General features: G+C 34.7%; 2 protein-coding genes and 1 long non-coding RNA gene across 5 annotated transcripts; 1 reads left to right on the top strand and 2 right to left on the bottom strand.

The window, feature by feature from the left end:
- The first annotated feature begins 49 nt into the window (after positions 1 to 49).
- LOC140802918 (serine/threonine-protein phosphatase PP2A-2 catalytic subunit) lies at positions 50 to 2,625 on the top strand. Its single transcript, XM_073158532.1, has 6 exons — positions 50 to 609; positions 924 to 1,038; positions 1,313 to 1,421; positions 1,503 to 1,580; positions 1,944 to 2,135; positions 2,235 to 2,625. Exons 1-6 carry the CDS (start codon positions 357 to 359, stop codon positions 2,406 to 2,408), a joined length of 921 nt encoding a protein of 306 aa, XP_073014633.1. The 5' UTR covers positions 50 to 356; the 3' UTR covers positions 2,409 to 2,625.
- On the bottom strand, positions 2,437 to 5,026 carry LOC140802911 (glycosyltransferase family 92 protein RCOM_0530710-like). Its single transcript, XM_073158526.1, has one exon. The coding sequence runs from the start codon at positions 5,024 to 5,026 to the stop codon at positions 3,158 to 3,160; it is 1,869 nt and encodes a 622-aa protein (XP_073014627.1). The 3' UTR covers positions 2,437 to 3,157.
- Positions 5,027 to 7,257: 2,231 nt separating this feature from the next.
- On the bottom strand, positions 7,258 to 15,884 carry LOC140802926 (uncharacterized). Of its 3 annotated transcripts, none has more exons than XR_012111721.1 (3): positions 15,701 to 15,884; positions 14,985 to 15,517; positions 7,258 to 14,906 (listed from the first exon to the last, which is right to left on the bottom strand). It is a non-coding gene; the product is annotated as an uncharacterized lncRNA (long non-coding RNA). The 3 variants fall into 3 exon arrangements; XR_012111723.1 differs by having other exon boundaries at positions 7,258 to 14,269; positions 14,848 to 14,906; positions 14,985 to 15,884; XR_012111722.1 differs by having other exon boundaries at positions 7,258 to 13,685; positions 13,811 to 14,906; positions 14,985 to 15,884.
- Between the last annotated feature and the right edge of the window lie 3,366 nt (positions 15,885 to 19,250).

Consider the following 19,250-nt stretch of genomic DNA (forward strand, 5'->3'; position numbering starts at 1 on the left):
TTTTTTTAATATATAATTAATTTAATAATAATATTATAATGTAGATTTGAGCTTCATCTGCTGCTATCCATCCATCTCACAGAGTCACGGTTTGTTTCTTCTTCAATCTTCATCCATATGTACATACACAATACCCCATCTTTATTCTTCTATCTCTGAGTATCATGCCTAGATTTAGATTTAGATTTAGGGCAAGGAGGATTGCGAACAGATCTTTGGTGATCTGGTGGTGGCTTTATTGATTTCATATTTCGGTTAATTCTAATTTTGAATTCCAACAGATCCAAGGGTTTGGTTTCAGTTTGAGATTCAAACAACAGGAATATAGTTTGGTTTTTTTCTTATCCGGAATTAAAATGCCGGGTCATGGGGATTTGGATAGACAGATAGAACAATTGATGGAGTGCAAGCCGCTATCGGAGGCGGAGGTCAAGGCTCTGTGCGATCAAGCGAGAGCGATTTTAGTAGAGGAATGGAACGTGCAGCCGGTGAAATGTCCCGTCACTGTTTGTGGGGATATTCACGGCCAGTTTTATGATCTGATCGAGCTCTTTAGGATAGGAGGAAATGCTCCCGATACGAATTACCTCTTTATGGGAGATTACGTTGGTGAGTTGCTAAGAAAGGCTGCTTTTGGTCCGATTATGAACTGAGGATTATAATGTTCCTGCATAGATCGTGCATGTCCTTATTGTCCTTGGAGTTACTTTACTCTACACCTCATATTTGTGGGAAATTAGAACGTTGATTTGTTTAGGTATTATGTAGCTAGGATTACTCTGCAGTCTGCACCAGAACCTTTCAGTTGCTTTATGTGATTTTTTTTGTGTTAGATTAGATTTCCCTTTTTCTTTTTATGTATTTTAATTGGATTGGTGGAAAGAGTTTCGTACCATGCCACTAAATCTTTTCATGTAATGCAGACCGTGGGTATTACTCGGTGGAGACTGTTACACTTTTAGTGGCTTTGAAGGTTCGTTACAGAGATAGAATTACAATTCTTAGAGGGAATCATGAAAGTCGGCAAATCACTCAAGTGTAAGACCCTTCTCTCTCTGGACTCTGGAGTGGTGTGCATATACTGATAAAAGCACTTTGAAGGTGCATCAAATATTAAATTGATCAACGGTGTGGTGTTTTGAAATGTATCAGAGTTTTTTGCTTCTTAAACACTGAAGATATCTTTGATAGAAGGAACTTTTATTTCAGATATTTTAAGCATTCCAAGTTTTGAAATATTGTATGTCGTACTCATTAGTCGTGGTCTAGTCATGGTCTCCTGATTTATTAATTTACCACTTGTGCATGCCAGTTATGGGTTCTATGATGAATGCTTGAGGAAGTACGGCAATGCTAATGTGTGGAAGTATTTCACTGATCTTTTCGATTATCTACCCTTAACAGCACTTATTGAGAGTCAGGTGTGGATGATAAGTAGGCAATCCAGTTTATTTGATTTGTCAATGGAGTTATTTTATTGTCTGATGCTATTGCCCTTGTAGATATTCTGTTTGCATGGAGGTCTTTCACCGTCTCTTGATGCCTTAGACAATATCCGAGCTTTGGACCGTATACAGGAGGTATGAATTAATTTTATTGTTATTTAGCGTTTTAAATGTGTCACATTTATTTTACTTCTTTTTTATTTTTTTTTCTCTTTATGTGTGAGTTGATGTGATGTGTGGGTTCTTTATATCTTTCCAATTTTATGCTTTGGGCTTATGGTGACTGAGTTTTTTTTACAATCTATCTGTTTGTATTGTTTCATTCTTTGTTAAAAGTGAGCTGTGAATGTGTCTTTTCTCAACATTTTGGCTCTGTTGCTTTGTTATTTGTTATAAATTTATAGTGCTTAGCCATCAAACAATAGGGTTTCAACTCAGATAGAATGGCTTATTGTTAGACATTATGTTTTATCAACTTTATTATTGATGAACTTGTAGGTTCCGCACGAGGGACCAATGTGTGATCTCTTGTGGTCTGATCCAGATGATCGATGTGGCTGGGGCATATCACCACGTGGAGCTGGCTACACTTTTGGACAGGATATAGCGGCTCAGTTCAACCATACCAATGGCCTCACACTAATTTCCAGAGCCCACCAGCTAGTCATGGAGGGTTTCAATTGGTGTCAGGTTAGTCATACAATCTAATCTAAACATATAAGTGTGCATCTCCCCTCGGTCCAAATGTCATTTCAATATTGATATCGACTTGTATTAATTGATTCGTAGGATAAGAATGTGGTGACAGTTTTTAGTGCTCCAAACTATTGTTATCGTTGTGGGAACATGGCTGCTATACTGGAAATTGGGGAGAACATGGAGCAAAACTTCCTTCAGTTTGACCCAGCTCCTCGGCAGATTGAACCAGATGCAACACGCAAGACTCCAGATTATTTCTTGTGAACCCATGACCTCTGCCGACTTGTTGCTTTAATTCTTTTGTTTTCGAGTTTTGCTCTTCTACTGAATTTGTTTTATATGCTCGAGATTTTAGCCAGAGAACTGGAGGTGGGGAGGTCTTTTTCCTTGTATATTTTTTCCAGCGAATAGGAACGAAGATGACGGGTGATATCACGTGTTCAGTAATTTAAAATGTTGTAGGATGCATTTTTCCATATTATCCAGGTGATTGGTACTCGAACAAAATTTCATGGAACTGAATAGTCGTGCCCATGAACTTGGCTTCTACAAAATTTAAAATTGTAGAGAATGAATCTTTTTAGGTTGTCTTTGGAGTAAATTACTCTTCTGATTAAATATTGCCATCTTTTCTGCCATCAGCTACACTGAGCTTAATATCATAAAGAACTACTGGCGAATTGTGATTTATCTTGTAGAATGCATTTCATTCCACCATGTCGAGTGGAATCACATCTATACTTGAAAAAGTACTGATCGAGCTAAATGTTTTTAAATGGCAAGACAAGGGGCTTTAAAACCTTAAAATTAGTAAATCATTCCACAAGCATAGGACCAAAGAAATCATGTCACGTCCTTGCCAGAAAAAAAAACCAAATGAAATCCCTGTGTCTGAATCTATGGCTTTTTTAAATCCTCTATTCACAGAAAAGAACGAAAAGTGGAGATCCATAATGTGTAAAAATCAAAGAATCATTGCTATGGTGTACTTTCTTCTTTACAACGTACACACGTCACAGAGAATGCGTCTCCCATGGCAGCAAACCACTCCAAAGATCAGCCATAGTGGCCATAACAAAGTCTCTAAGTCCTGTATCCCAAACCTCACAAAACTTTTTAGCCCAATTTGGCGGTTCAATAGCCTCTGTTCCCAATCCAGGTACCCTGTCTCTCGAACCTTCGTTTTGGTTTTGTTGCCAATCTGCAACATACGTAGCAACTCTTCTGTGAAACTTTGTTCTAAACACTTCCCATACCTGATATTTGTAATGATTAATCACAACAGTGCTCTGAGGCAAATTCAGGTACTTAAATCCCTTTTTGAGGTGGAAATGGTGCACCACATTGAGCAGGGTAATATGTAGTGCATCTGGTCTAACGATTGATTTATGCCTTTCAGGGCTCTGGAGGCGGCAGGTGTAACCCACCATAACTCCCTTGGGGGGTGGTGAATTCAAACCTGATGGTCCAAAACTATAGCAAGATGTTCTGATTTCTGCGACGGTGTTCGATGATGATGATATATTAGCTACCAAGTTGCGTAGCGAATTCTGAGTTGCATGACCTACTGTCCTGAACCTTCGGTGTCCAGGAGATGTAAACGGTAAGTAAAAATACTCATCCACATCCATGAATGAAACCCAACGGCATTCATCCTTCGCAGTGAGAGCACAGTGAGAGAATCCTGCTTCTTGTGTCTTGATCCATGGCCATACATGTCGGGTTAGATTATAATTCTCTTGATCAAGTTCTCTTATGACTTCATCAGTTCTATCATCACTGTCGTTATCGTATATGAACCATCTTTCAACTCCAAGCCAAGCATGATACAAAATCCACTCACGGATGGTCGATGCCTGGTTCCACACCATTGTACACACACAAAGCTCGTATTTTCCTTTAATCCTCTTCTTACTTACCACCCCAGATATGAAAATATTGGCAACAGATGGCATGAGTACACGCTCATAAGCTCCCCCATGCAGACGGGGAGTCACCCCAACAGTTACTCGGACTCCGTGTGCCTTATCATGATTGCCTTTTAGGCTTATAGGCAATGAGCATCTTAAAACCTCCTGAGCAGCAGATAAAGCCTTGGTAGTGATAGTAAACATCTCATTTCTTTCCCATTTCCCTAATCTAAAATGGCAACTAAACTGACTCGAGTGTGATTCCCTATCCGGCCTCAAGTTCAATCCTTTCACGAACACAACAGCAGAGTCCCCGTCCACTGTGGCTGCATATACCACATTTTCCCAAGAATTAACAGTCTGATTTTCCACCCAAAACTCATTTCTTTCCCCCAAGATTTCAATTTTATAGCGCCACATCAGATTTACAACAGCTGAATAATCTACTGAAGGAAGAGGACACTTCACAACCAACCTGAATTCTTCGTATACATCTACAGACAGCACCTTTTGCTTAGTTAATACAACCTTATTCTTCCCACCAAAACTCCCTTTCCTGTACCTTTGCACTACATTTTTACTATAATAAACACATTCTAATTCATCAGCTACATTCTTCTCTTTCAACCAATCTCTCTCTCCACCACTCAACAGCAGAGAAATATGATCAGGGAACAAAACCCGGTTCTCTATTTTTAATGGAAACAAAAAACTTCTAAAATCTTGGGCCGGTTTAGCAGTATTTCTTGAACTAGAAGAAGACAGTAGTGATAAGCCTGAAACCACTAAAACCGGCCTAAAAGCAGAAGAATCTGAGGGAACCATATTGGATAAAAGATAAAGAAAGGTGAGAAAGCTTAAGCATAATATAGAAGATCTCACAGACAAAAAGCAAACAGGAACACTGAACGATGTATAAGATTGTCTGCTGAAGAGCCGTTTTCTCTTGCGGCGTTGATCTGGGGAATCCATTTTCTGTTTGTAGGTAATTTTGTTAAGATTTTGTGTTAATAAGAATTAACAACACATAATGTAGTGCCGACAATGATTGTGTTATTTAAATCTAACCTTTCAAGGTTTCATTCGTTCTTCTGCAGAATGACTGGTGAATGTCGGTAGAAGAAAAGGTGAAGTTTTTGGGCCGTGGGACCATTTCGTCAAGTTTAGATTTTATGGAAGGTCTTATTTTCCATTGTATTTGGTACATTTCTCATTTTTTTTTCACTTATTGTTTTATATGCACAATCACGTACTGCCGCTAGTTGAATCGCCAGATTTAACCTTTTTTTCAAAGACAAATTTATAGATTTTATCAATAAATAGATCATAATTTATATAAATAAGACACATTAAAAATAAATAATTATCAATTTATGATCATCGATATTAACACATCAAAACAATATCAAACTAATTAAATAATAATATTGATAGCAAAATATAACTCATAATATTCAGTTTAAATAATATTTAACATAATTTTTTTTATCTTTTATTTTAGAATTATATATCACAGATAATTAATTTGACATCAGAATTTATCTTTTGCAGACTAACATTGATAATTTTTAATTTCTTGTTAAATATAATTTTACAATAATAAATAAATCAACATATATAATGAAATACACATTCAAATAATATTTTATAGAAAATATCAAATAAAATCATATAGTAATTATTAAATATATATTTTAAACTATTTATATGATTTTCACTATTAAATTTTGAAATATAATAAAAAAATTAAATTTTTACAAAAAAAATGCTATTTTATTTATTGAACTAGTTAGTTTGATTTCAAAATAATTAAATAAATATATTAGAATATCATATATAAAATCTCTAATATTTCGACAAGTGATAATCAATTAGCACTATAATTATATTTATTATAATGATTATGTCATATATTGTTTTTACAGTAGAAATTAATTTATATGTCTTTTAATTGCTTATTAGTATCGTTTTTCATGCATCACATATTTAAAGTTTTGATTGATGATTGATTTTGACGATCAAACATATGTAATTTTTTAATTATACAATTCAATAAAATAATTATACTTATAATATATACATTTGTTATTGATAATTTTTTCCATATATTTTTTGAAATTTTATTATATTTTAAAATCAAAATCAAAATCAAAATTATATATATATATATATATATATATATATATATATATATATATATATATAAATAAATAGTTCTTATCTCACTTGATAGAAAAAATAGATACGAATATATACTTTTTTCTTTATAATCGAGTAATTTCATATACACTAGCTAATGAAAAATTATTTAAAAAATATATAATTTATATTTTCATCGAGCCTTTACTATGATTCATTTTTTTTTATCAAATAAAATATATATACAATATATGAGACAATTAAGCTAATTTTTTAACAATTATGCGTTAAAATTTATATGTTATGAGTTGATTTTTGAACTGAAATCAATAAAATATTTTATTTTTGATTTCAGTTATACTGTTCTTGAGAACCAGGGTCAGGTTGACCTTTAAACCGTTAATATTTAAATATTAAACATTCTTAGTAGACGTTTCAAATACTACCAAATTTTGTTTATTGAATTTATAAATTTGTCTGATATATAATTTTTTTTAAAATGATACCCAAATATTTAAATTTCTTTATCATAACTAACTTTATTTTTCTAAGAGATTCATATTTTATGATATTATTAAAATATTAGCATTCATAATTATTGATATAAATTCTTATAAATAATTTATTAAAATCTTTACTTTAAATTCTTATTTTAAAAAATGTTAGTATTAAACTTCATATTATCATATTATACTATACTTATCATGTTATTATACTATTGTATGTATAATTAATTTTTTTTTTGCATAAATCTTCTTGTTAAATAAAATTAAAATGATAAAACATTTAATGGAGGAGGGGAAATTAAATCTTGATTGTTTGATATATAATTTTTTTTTTTGCATAAATCTTCTTGTTAAATCTTCTTCCTTTTTTGCATAAATCTTCTACTAAAATTATTAAAAAAAAACATGTAGAGAGAAAATTAAAATGATAAAACATTTAATGGTAATATAAAGATGGATGATTCGATAAAATTAACATAAGAGTTATATTTTATTTTTGAAATAATATAATTACTACAATCAATGTATATTTGTAGTGATAAAAATCAAATGCTTCGGAGCACATTGAAGAGAGGAGGGGAAAGCTGAACCGAGGTGTGGACAAATGAAAGTTGAGTAAAAAGTTGTTCTGTCTCATAGCATGCTGCTACATTTCAAGTCCAAAAAACTATGCTTTGTTAGATTAATTTCGTAAGATGTTGGATTTACATGATCATCTTCGGAAAGACTACTCAAGACTGATACATTCAAACTCAAGGACCACGTCTCAAGAGAACCTTCCATCTCCAAAGACCACCAAACTTGGATTCTGCAACCCTTTGCCACTGAATCTATTCCTTATCAAGCAGAAGCGTCATTATTTCACGCACCAAAGCGTCGCCTTTAGCCAGGGCAACATTAGGAAATCCACTTCGATAGACTGCTTTGGCCCACTTCTATGTGATCAACTCCATGCCATTCAAGAGAACATGACAATTCAGTGCCCAAAAAAAACAAAAATTGACATGTGTTAGGTGTCCATCGGTCATCCCGTACCTTCCATAGCTGGCTGGCCAACTGCAACATTCACCAAAAATAGAAACAATACAATATGATATGTTAGGATAAAACGAGGCTCAGACGAATTGATTTTGGCCTCTCCAAATACACAGCAAACCAAGACGAAGACCACAAAAGTTTCCTGATCAAAACCTCGGTTACTGATAACCAACTCATCCCTGAGCAAATAGCCCCTAAGCACACAGTAGGCAAAATTAACCAATGTGAAAAATGATAATGATCGAGACAGCACAAGGAACCAAAGGCAACTTCCAATCTCACACACACTCTCGTGTATCACTTTAGGGGTATAGAGGAAGAAGAGAAGAGAAGGGCTCACATACAACAAGCAAAGAGCACTACACGTAGAAGAAGAATGAAGAGCACACAACAGATTTCAATTTATAGCAAACACCAAGTAAGCTACATAGAAAAACATAAACCGAACACATCAGTCAGAAGTATCAAAATTTAAAATTTTTAAACAAGATTTGAATTTTTCAACAGACAAACACTTAGTTCTCATATCAGCATTATTGAATTGAGAAGGAAATTTTCAAGATAGACTATGTCTTTTGCAACCACATCGAATCTAACATCAATATGTTTAGTTCTATCATGAAAAATAAGATTCTTACACAGTTGTATACCAGACTGGCTATCAGAAAATACTACAACTTCACCTTCAAAAAAACCAATTTCAGAAATAAGACCTTTCAACTAAATAGATTTTTTTAAAGCATCAGTGACAGCAACATACTCAGATTCAGTGGTTGAAAGAGCAACAGTGTGTTGTAATTGGGATTTACAGCTAATACAAGCACCACACAATGTAAACACATAAGAAGATATTGATTTTCTATTGCCCCTATCATTTGCATAGTTATAATCTACATATCCAATCAATTTAACACAAACATCATATTTTGAAAATTTTAAACCATGCTTCACATAACCATTCAGATATCTCAAAAACCATTTGACAGCTTGCCAATGGTAAACACCAGGATTAGACATATTTCAACTCAAACAACTCACAGAATATTCAATAGCAGGCCTCGTGCTAACCATTAAATACATGACTGAACCTATAACATTTGAGTATGACACAGTCTTTATGTTTTTAACATCAAAATCAGTTTTAGGAGATTGATCTTTACTTAAAACAAAATGACCAACTAAAAGTACATTGACTGATTTTGCATTTGACATGGAAAATTCACTCAAAACTTTCTTAACATAAGTATCCTGATTCAACAAAATGACGGAACGTTTTCTATCCCTATAAATGTTCATGCCAAGAATACGTTTAGCATCTCCTAGGAATTTCATATCAAATTTAATACTCAAACAATTTTTGACATGATCAATAGTTTTCAAACAACAACTAATCAATATCATATCATCCACATAGATAAGTAAGAAAACAAAAACTTTAGCATGGTGTTTGAAATTTACTTCTAGTAAAATCCATAGAGAGCATGCATTCATCAAACTTTTTGTTCCATTTCTTAGAAGATTGTTCAATCCATACAAATATTTCTTTAGCAAACAAACATGATCAGGATACTTAGAATCAACAAAACCATCAGGTTGCCTCCTAAATTTTTTTTCATCAAGTTCACCATGTAAAAAAGCAGTTTTAACATCTAAGTGTTTCAACTCCCAATCAAAGTAAGCAACAAGGGCAAGCAAAATTCTCACAATAGTAAAATTTACAACATGAGAAAATATTTCAGTAGAGTCTATCCTTTCTTTTTAAGTAAAGCCCTTAACCACTAATCTAGCTTTAAATCTGACAGATTATCATTCATCTTTGACCTTAAATAACCATTTACAATCCACAATAGAACAATTTTCAAGTTTATGTACAAGAATCCAAGTGTTGTTAACATGCAGCGAATTAATTTCTTCATTCATCGCATTTAACCATTGCACAGAGTTTTTAGATTTTAAAGCTTCTTCATATGACTTAAGTTCAACATTATCAATTGACTCAAACACACTAAATGCATGAGAAGTCATATGAAAATCATGAAAACATTGTGGCTGCCTAATATTTCTTTTAGATCTATCCATATCCTATTGATAATCATTCAAATCACTAAGATCAGTTTCAGACATATTTTCAGTAATTTCTTCATGCACGTCAGCATCAACTTGATTATCAAAAGCAGTTTCAAACAGATTTTCAGGTAAATCATTCACATCAGGAACATTCTGCACATTTTCAGAATTAAGACTTCGACCAAGTAAATGCTCCACCTTGTTTGGAACAATGGTAGGTTCAGGGATAGGTAAAAGAACAAATAAACAGAGAAATTCAGACTCATTGAAAACAACATTCCTACTGATTAACAGTTTAAACCAAGTTGGTCCCTTAACCACAATCTATATCCCTTAACCGCATCAGGATAGCCAAGAAAAACATATTTCACGTACCTAGGTTTAAGTTTGTCATTTTTCTGATCCACAAAATCAGAACAACCAAAGACTTTCAAGTTTGCAAAATTAATTTGTGTGCTAGACCACATTGATTCTGGACATTTACCATTCAAAGGCACAGAAGAAGACCTATTTATCAAATAAGCAGCAGTGCAAACAACTTCACCTCAGAACTTTTTTGAAAGACCAGAACTTGCAAGCATACACCTCACCCTTTCAAGTAAAGTTCTATTTATACGCTCAGCTACACAATTTTGCCGATGCGTATAAGAGACTGTCCTATGTCTTTGAATACCAGATTCAACACACAAATTGTCAAACAATTGATTCTAAAATTCAAGACCATTATCAGTTTTTAGAATTTTTATATTTTTACCTGTTTGATTTTCAATCAAGTTTTTCCAGTTTTTAAACTTCTCAAACACATCAGATTTTTTTTATTATTATTAAAAACACACAAATATTTCTTGAAAAATCATCAATAACAGATAGAAAATACTGATTTCTACAATGCGTTGGCACACTAGCAGGACCCCACATATCAGCATGCAAATACCCAAGTATTTCATAAGTGACAGAGTGTCTGGGAATAGGGAATTTGAAAACATAACTCTGGGTTGTTTACCAAGAACACAAGAATCACAAAATGACATACAAGACATTTATCACTACCAAAATAACCATCTTTGTGCAAAATTTTTCAAGACCTTCAGAACTCATGCGACCTAATATTTTGTGCCACAAATCAGTTTTGTCACTTAAGACAACATTCATAGAATTTTGCACACAAGATTCTCATTCAGCATGACAAACATACAAGTTTCTATTTTTGGCAGCTTTGAAAACCACTAAAGACCCTTTCATAATTTTCATAACCTCATTTCCCCATCAACCTTGTAAACCATCTTCTTCTAATGCAGCACATGAAATAAAATAATGACATAAATTGGGAACATGCCTAACATTTTTCAAAGTTAACACATAACCAGAATCAAATTTCAGCGATGCATCACCAAGACCAGCAACTTGACACAATTTTTCATTTGTCATAGAAACAGACACATGCTTCACTTCTTTATAATTAGAAAACAAATTTTTAAATGGGGACATGTGGAAAGTGCACACAGAATCAACTAGTCATTCATTTTCACACAAAAAACTTGAATGCCCAGAATTCACCATAGACACATCACATACCTCGGTTACAATAAAAACATCACCCATTTTTTCACTACCAGAAGCCATATTAGCAAGGTCATTATGCTGATTTTTGAAATCTTGGTTTGGTTTTGCTTGGGCATAGAACACTCTTTAATGTAATGACAATTTCACCACAATTATAGCATTTTCTATTCTTGGGTCTAGACTTGAACCTTGCTTTACTCTTCCCTCTATTTTTAACAGAAGATTGGTTGTGGTTGTTTGAAGGTTTTTGATTCTGAAATCTGTTTTTAGACTTTACTCTAACAAACATAACCTCACCAGAATTATTATCACCCTTATTGGTTTTTAAATCTATCTCTTTACTTTTCAGGCTGTTCACGACAGTTTCTGAACTTACCTGATCTCTACCATTTTTAATAGCAGATTTTACATCACTGTAAGAATCATGTATGGCATTTAAAAGAACAATAGTGGTGTAATAATCAATATTCTTATCTCCTGTTTTCTTAATATCTTGAACTAATTTGGTAAACACGTCAATATTTTCATCAATGTCCTTGATTAAGTCGAGTTTGAACCAAAAAAAATTTCTTCAGCAAAAACAATTTACTGGGCAACGAAGTTTCAGTGTAAAGTTCTTCTAATTTTTCCCAAGGTTCTGTAGCCAATTTCAGTTTACTAACTTTTCTTAACACATAGTCAGAAAAGTTCAGAATTATAGACGAATAAGTAAACCCATCCATTTCAGCCCTTTTTTCAGGAGTTTCAGCTTCAGAATATGACAAGTCTATCGCTTTGAAAACTCTTTGTTATACCAAAATACCTTTCATTTTCTGTTGACATATTGAAAATTTTGTTTTTCCATTAAAAGGTTCAAGATTATATCTAGTCATAGCAATTTTCAAAAAAAAAAAAAAACACAACAGTTAATAAAAAACAGCAAATTTTCACACAGAAAAAATTTAAATCACACAAGATCAAAGCAAACACAGCGGAAACAACTTTTAGCCACGGAAATGAGAACACAACAACAACCAACAAGCACATAAAACCTAGAGTTCTACAAGCAACAAATCCCAGCACATAAGTCCGCGGCAAGCTGTTACGCTCCTAAAGAAGTAAAAGAGGTTCCAGCCAATATACCAGAGCGAAACCCTGAGTAAGAATTTCAGATTTCGAGAATCGACGACGACGACAAGGCAGGCAGCAATCAATGGCTCTGATACCACTGTTAGGTGTCCATCGATCATCCTGTACCTTCTATTGTTGGCTGGCCAACCTGCAACATTCACCAAAACCAGAAACAATACAATATGATATGTTAGGATATAACGTGGCTCAGACGAACTGATTTTGGCCTCTACAAATACGTAGCAAACCAAGGTGAAGACCACAAAGGTTTCCCGATCAAAATCCCGGTTACTGATAACCAACTCAACCCTAAGCAAATAGCCCTTAAGCACACAGCTCACCACACATAGTAGGCAAACTTAACCAATGCGAGAAACGATACTGATTGAGACATAACAAGGAACTGAAGGCAACTTCCAACCTCATACACACTCTCGTGTATCACTTTAGGGGTATAGAGGAAGAAGAGAAGAGAAGGGGTCACATACAACAAGCAAATAAAACTAAATGTAGAAGAATAATGAAGAGCACACAACAGATTTATTTCAATCTATCGCTACTGCCTTCTGTCTCACTCTCACGCCTTGGCTGCTGAGAAACAAATAAGGGTACAAAATATATGATATAACACCCTAGTAGGCCAAGGCTTTAAGAAAAAGAGCTTTGGGGTATTGGTCTCGGGATAAAGTTATGCCAAACCCAACAAGATGAATTGTCATGTTCTCTTGAATGGTTAAACCATCTTCAAGTCAACAGAAGCCACGACCAAGAAGAGACTAAGAGGTAACATGAAAGGAGATTATTAGTAGAATGAAAAATATAGCAAATACAGACAAAATGTGCTTCGGAAAGATGTTCAGGTAATCACATGCAAAGGCTCCTGGACTATGCCAGCACACAGATGGATTGCACCAAGTGATTTAGCAAAAAATGTGAGTAACATTTTCCAAAGTCAATTGCAAGGGAGGAAGAAGAAGGGTGCATAAAGTCAAGCTTACCAAATACCATATTATTTACTTTTGAAGTTTTTAAAGAATCAACCTTCCCCAAGTACACAACAGGGATTAGATGTTGAAGACCATCTGAATTAGTATGCTGCAGGCACATAAAAGGTAAATGTTCACTTCCAAGTTCCTCAAGTAAAGGCTTCAAAGAAAAAATTCTCTCAAGTTCCATCATCTTCTGTAAATCAGTCCTGAGATGTTTTTCTTCATAAGAAGGAAGGAAATAGTTGAGATGAGTGCATCCAGGATAAGGAAAAATCAAAGACGATACTCTTGAATAGTTGGAAGCAACAGAGAAAGTATTCAAGAACCGTAAGAAATGGAAATACCCTTAATTCCTCCTGAAATCGGCATCTGTATCTCATTTTTTATTCTGGCAAACTCCTTCTTTGCAGTTAGCATGACATTGCTGCCAACATAATTTCCAAAACTTTGCTCAAGTAACTTCCTTGCTTCTTCCAATGTCTGCCTAGATTGTGAGACATCCCCATCAACAGATTCTGGCGATCTTCGTGTAACTTTAGCACCATGCAGAACATTGATACATGAACTCCATAGCACCACAATAACTTGGTCAATGTACACAAGATTAAAAAGATGCCACAAGAAGATTTAGCACCATCCCAAGAGATGCTGTAAACTGTGACACGAGAGGTTCAAGTCCAGAAAAGAGAACTCAACTACATTCTCCAGCCCCTTCATATGAAGTCTGGACAAGAACAGTATGACCCCTTTCATCAATGCCTCTATGGCCAGCACGTCATGCCATTTGCAGCAGTTCATTCAAACTTAAAAGAGTGCGTCCCCTGTCAGTCTTTTTGCTCATATATGAAATAACTGCTCTTTCAAAGTAGTTATGAGGCACATATTTTACATTAGAGATTGGATGCCTTCCAGACTAGAGATTATGATTATTACATTGGCAGGATGATATAGAGTAATGATTCCAATTACATGGGCAACGTTTCCACCGATCGATACTTGGCAGTTATCAACACTAGTTTCTCAAGATTGATTTTATTTTAAAAGAATAAAATCATGAGTTGCCAAATAGATGAAAATTTCTTGCATAAACAACATGTAATAACAATTTACAGATGTTGTTAAACGAGAAGCAATTAACGTTTTGGATGTATCATTAAACTAGAAGCATTCAACAAAAACAGAGCATCATTTGACATGAATGTATCATTTTGGAATATTTCTTTTAATTAAAATTTAGCAAATTCGCAATTATATATATTTTTGTTTGCTGCAAATACTTCAACGAAATTTACATTCCCATAGCATCATTAACATCTTGGTTCATGTTTTAGCAGAAACACTTTTGATCATTAATGAAATTGGAAAACACTTAAATACTGACCTTGTTAAAGGGATCTGATTGTTTGTCGCGTGACAACACTCTGCAAGTCCGTTTCTTCCCTGGAAAAATGATATGCTTCTTGTATGATAAAGCCATAAAAGATTCCTCAAAATTTTCGTCAGTGTCTAGAAGAGTACCTTAGGGCTAAGGATGACGTTTCTGGAAATGAATCCTTTGGCCCTGGATGAGAAACTGACAATGCCATACTCATAAAAGATGAAAATCCTTTCCAGTTGCTAGCTGGATAAAAAAATCCACCACACTAAGAAATCTTAAATGCTATCTTGTGTTGCTAAAGACTTACATTCAATCGTGCTAGCACTTCCTTTCTCCTTCCTTCTAATTTATCTCTTTTATCAAGGAGGCTCTCAAATTGAGGCCCATAAGATAGTTGCAATCAATTTCCAAGAAAAACAGACTTATCCAACTTCCTTTTGGCAAATCTATTTTCAAAACGATGTACAAAATTTGCATAATGAGATTGCCATATGCTACATTTTCTTCCTCAAACTCATTTATCAAACACAGAGATTCGCAGGCATTCAAGTGAATATTCAAGGATACTTATTAGCTAACATCACATGGCATTGCTGATCTGACGAAACTTAATTCGGTAGACATCGGTAAATGGCTGATTCTTCCCTATCCATTGGCTTTCATATGAGCATCACTTTCAGAAACCATCAAACTCTTAATCAATTAACTGGATAATAGGCTATATTCATGAACTTAATTTTCTTTAAAATAATAAAATCGATGCAACACAAAAAAGAACAAATTTTTATGGGGAAAATAAAGGCTATATATATATTTATTTGTGCATACATATAAATGATATTTGATGAACACTCACGCATTTCACCGTAGCTAGAGAATAATTTCATCAACTCATCACTGCAGTCAACCTCCCCGAGCCGACCTCCCATCATGGTCCGAGCCGACTCACCTCCCAAATAATATTATCACATCGATTGAGAAGATCTCGGCCGAGCTCCCATAGAAATCTGGGTATTAGACGAGCTCATGCCTCAAGGAGCTCTCAATCAAATATATTAACGTGTAGCCCATAGACATAAAGCTCATAGATATTTAATCTAATCTTATCTAAAATTTGCTTGTAGATATTTAATCTAATCTTATATAAAATTTTAAGAATCCAAAGTTCAACAAATTTAGTGTCACGCCCCAGGGATGGGGTTGGTCGACACCGGCGTTGCTCTCAAATTTACATTCGAAAACAACAAGCTTCAGAAGTAAAAAATTCAGAAACCAGTCTTTTTATTCATAATATTGAATATTTCATTTTCTTATACAAACTCAAATAACTAATGTTTTACAGTGGAAATGTAAAACCAGACATAAATTAGAACTGAGAAACAACAATCTTCTTCACCAGCCCCAGAACTGATTATGCACTTCTTCTTCAAACATTTCTTCCTTGTTCTTATCTGAGATGAGTTTGATGGGTGAGTGATGTGGTCGTCACTCAATAAGCGAGGGCGAGAATTATTCCCAGTTTTCAAAACCATTTTCAACAGAAACAGTAACAGAAATAATATACAGAAACTCTTACTTTCAGAACATGAGTCGGTATTCGGGAATATAGGTTTCACAACAGAAATCAGAACATAAAATTTAGCAAGCAAGTACTGAGAACGTTTGTAAATTTCATAGCTATACTGATATCAGTCTCTTATATGTTCTCTTGTAAGGACCGTGTATCGTATTATCGTAAATCTTATATGATTATCGATAATTCATGAATTTGATGTGAGATTATACATTGATGTATATTACGACAATGGAATTGAGAAATGAATATTGTATATGAATTGATGTTGTACGAATTTGATTTGAGAGGCCGGACGCCAATATAATACAAAAACTAAAAATTTGTACAGAACATGTGGCGCCCGGGCGGTAGAAAATGACCGCCCGAGCGCCAAGGAAGAAAGGGCTAGTGTTCTCGGACAGAACACTCCGCGCCCGAGCGGTAAATTTTGACCGCTCGAGCGCGGCAGAAATGTTTCTCGGAGGCAGAATGTCTCGCGCTCGGGCGCGAGAATTCTACCGCCCGAGCGCGAGAGCGGTGCATTGATAAGAACGAGCTTTTGTCTTCGTTTTTTTCATTTTCTTCCTCAGTAACTTCGAGATACACGAGAGAAATTTTATTTCTTTCTTACAAATCGACTTTGAAACGCCGTCTAAACGCAAAACAAATCATATATTTGTTATCTGCGCGTTGAGGGCTTTAGACTGAGGTAATTTTCTTCTAGTTTCAGCAGCTTTAAATATCAAAGTGCTGGAATAACATGTATTTGAAAGTGAATTTCTGATATGTAGTAGAATATCCGACAATAAACTTATATTCGAAGTCGGAATTGAATTATGATATGATTTGGATTTGATATGAATTTTTGAAGTTTCAAATGATATTTGAAACTCATGTTAATGATTTTGGAGTATGTTATTGATTGGAATGAATATGCTATTGATGTAGATAAAGTGTTATATCAATATCTTCAGGCTACATCAATTGGAACGAAGAATTGAGGTATGTTGCGACCGGGTAACATACGACATGTATCTGTATTATATGATATATGTCGGTTTGATTGGATTGATTGGATTGGAATACGTGTCTATGTGCCTATTTGATGATTTGATGTGGCATACATGACATTGAGATTTGAGTATCGATGTACAAAATAAATGTTTTGTTAACACACATCATTTTATGCATACATCGATACATGACATGCACGTTGAGCTATGATCCTTGGATACCCTGATATGATTGGATTGGATTCCGGGGTTTGTGAACACAATCGCTATGCCGGTATTATATGACCCGTAAAGCATAGACAATTGTGGCCCCATATGATTGGATATGAGATGTTGGATTGATGGCGCTTCGTCGACGCTATCATATGTGTATTCCCATATCGGCCGGTGTGCCAGCTCGAGCATTGATTTGATTTGATAGCGATTCGATTGATTCTGACATGTGCTCAGTGGATGGGCATTTGACCTGATACCTCCACGACATACATGCATTGCATACCATATATCATTGTTTAGATACTTATGGTATATATTGTGGTTGTTTCATACGGAGCTTTGCTCACCCCCAAGGGGGGCTGTTGTTGTCTTTGTGTGTGGACAATGGCAGGTACTCCAGGATATCAGGAGACCGGAGAGGGTACTTCTGGTGGGAGCCACAGCTTGGGCTGAGGTTTTATGTTTATGTCTGATTCCCAGTATATATGTATATGTATCTATATACCGGGGCATGTCCCGAGGATATGAGATGTTTGTATGTGATTGATTATGTGTGGGCATGTTTATGATTTGAATTTAGATACTATTTTTAGTATTTAAATATCAGAAGAGATATTTTGGGCTCATTGTAAAGAAATTTTAAACCCGTTTTCCGCTGTGATTAATTAAACCCTAATCAGATTGCATTGTAATAACGATTAGGAGTTAAGGGCCCCACATCTCTTCTCTATGGGGTGAGGCCAGTAATCAGTAATCATAATTTAGTAATCAGGAATGTTTCAGAATATATATTCATACTATTAGTTCACTAAGTTTCATTGCTTTTAAAAATCAGAGATCAAAAATACATATTCTTTGCTTCAAAACAGAAATTATCAAACAAGTTTCAAGATATTTATACATAAGCTCACTTACTGTAATTTGCTAGAAAGTTTCGGTTGAAGTCTGGAATCTGCTTGCTCTCACTATTGTATTTTTCTGCTCAAAAAAGGCACTCTCTTAGCTCGAATTTCAAGTGATAACTCAGGATTTGTGTAACATTAATTCAGATATTTGAGGGTGTATGACCGAGTGCTTACCGCTTTACCAATAGCTATAACTAGTGGTAATGGTGCAACTCAAATCTTTTAAACCGCACAACAACTCAAGCACCACGGCTCGATCGCTCTACCAAGCAGGGACCATTATTGCACCCAACAATCTCCCTCCCAATAATTGCACTCCTTGCAATCAACGGGAATCGAACCCGTGACCTTGGCTCTGATACCGATTGTAGGACCGAGTGCTTACCGCTTTACCAATAGCTATAACTAGTGGTAATGGTGCAACTCAAATCTTTTAAACCGCACAACAACTCAAGCACCACGGTTTGATCGCTCTACCAAGCAGGGACAATTATTGCACCCAACAGAGGGTGTTATTTATATGAAAAAAATTCTGACTGTTAGCCTCCCAATTAATAGTCATAATATGCCAGAATGTGCCATTAACAGCCTTTATTACATGTTAAAAGCTTCAGTTACAAGTCATAAGTAGAATCAGTAGCTGTCTGCTGAGATCTCGCGCTACTGAACACTTCTGCTGCTGGAATTGTGAGCTGCTGAAATTTTTGCATTACTGCT

The sequence above is a fragment of the Primulina eburnea genome, chromosome 1, assembly GCF_022965805.1.
Source record: "Primulina eburnea isolate SZY01 chromosome 1, ASM2296580v1, whole genome shotgun sequence".
Classification (NCBI taxonomy): domain Eukaryota; kingdom Viridiplantae; phylum Streptophyta; class Magnoliopsida; order Lamiales; family Gesneriaceae; genus Primulina; species Primulina eburnea.

Excerpts from the sequence above, each read along its gene's own strand:
- LOC140802911 (XM_073158526.1), bottom strand. The coding sequence starts at position 5,026 with ATGGATTCCCCAGATCAACGCCGCAAGAGAAAACGGCTCTTCAGCAGA.
- LOC140802918 (XM_073158532.1), top strand. The coding sequence starts at position 357 with ATGCCGGGTCATGGGGATTTGGATAGACAGATAGAACAATTGATGGAG. Across the intron at positions 1,039-1,312 it reads AGTCGGCAAATCACTCAAGT|TTATGGGTTCTATGATGAAT; the intron begins GTAAGACCCTTC and ends TGTGCATGCCAG. Across the intron at positions 1,422-1,502 it reads CAGCACTTATTGAGAGTCAG|ATATTCTGTTTGCATGGAGG; the intron begins GTGTGGATGATA and ends TTGCCCTTGTAG.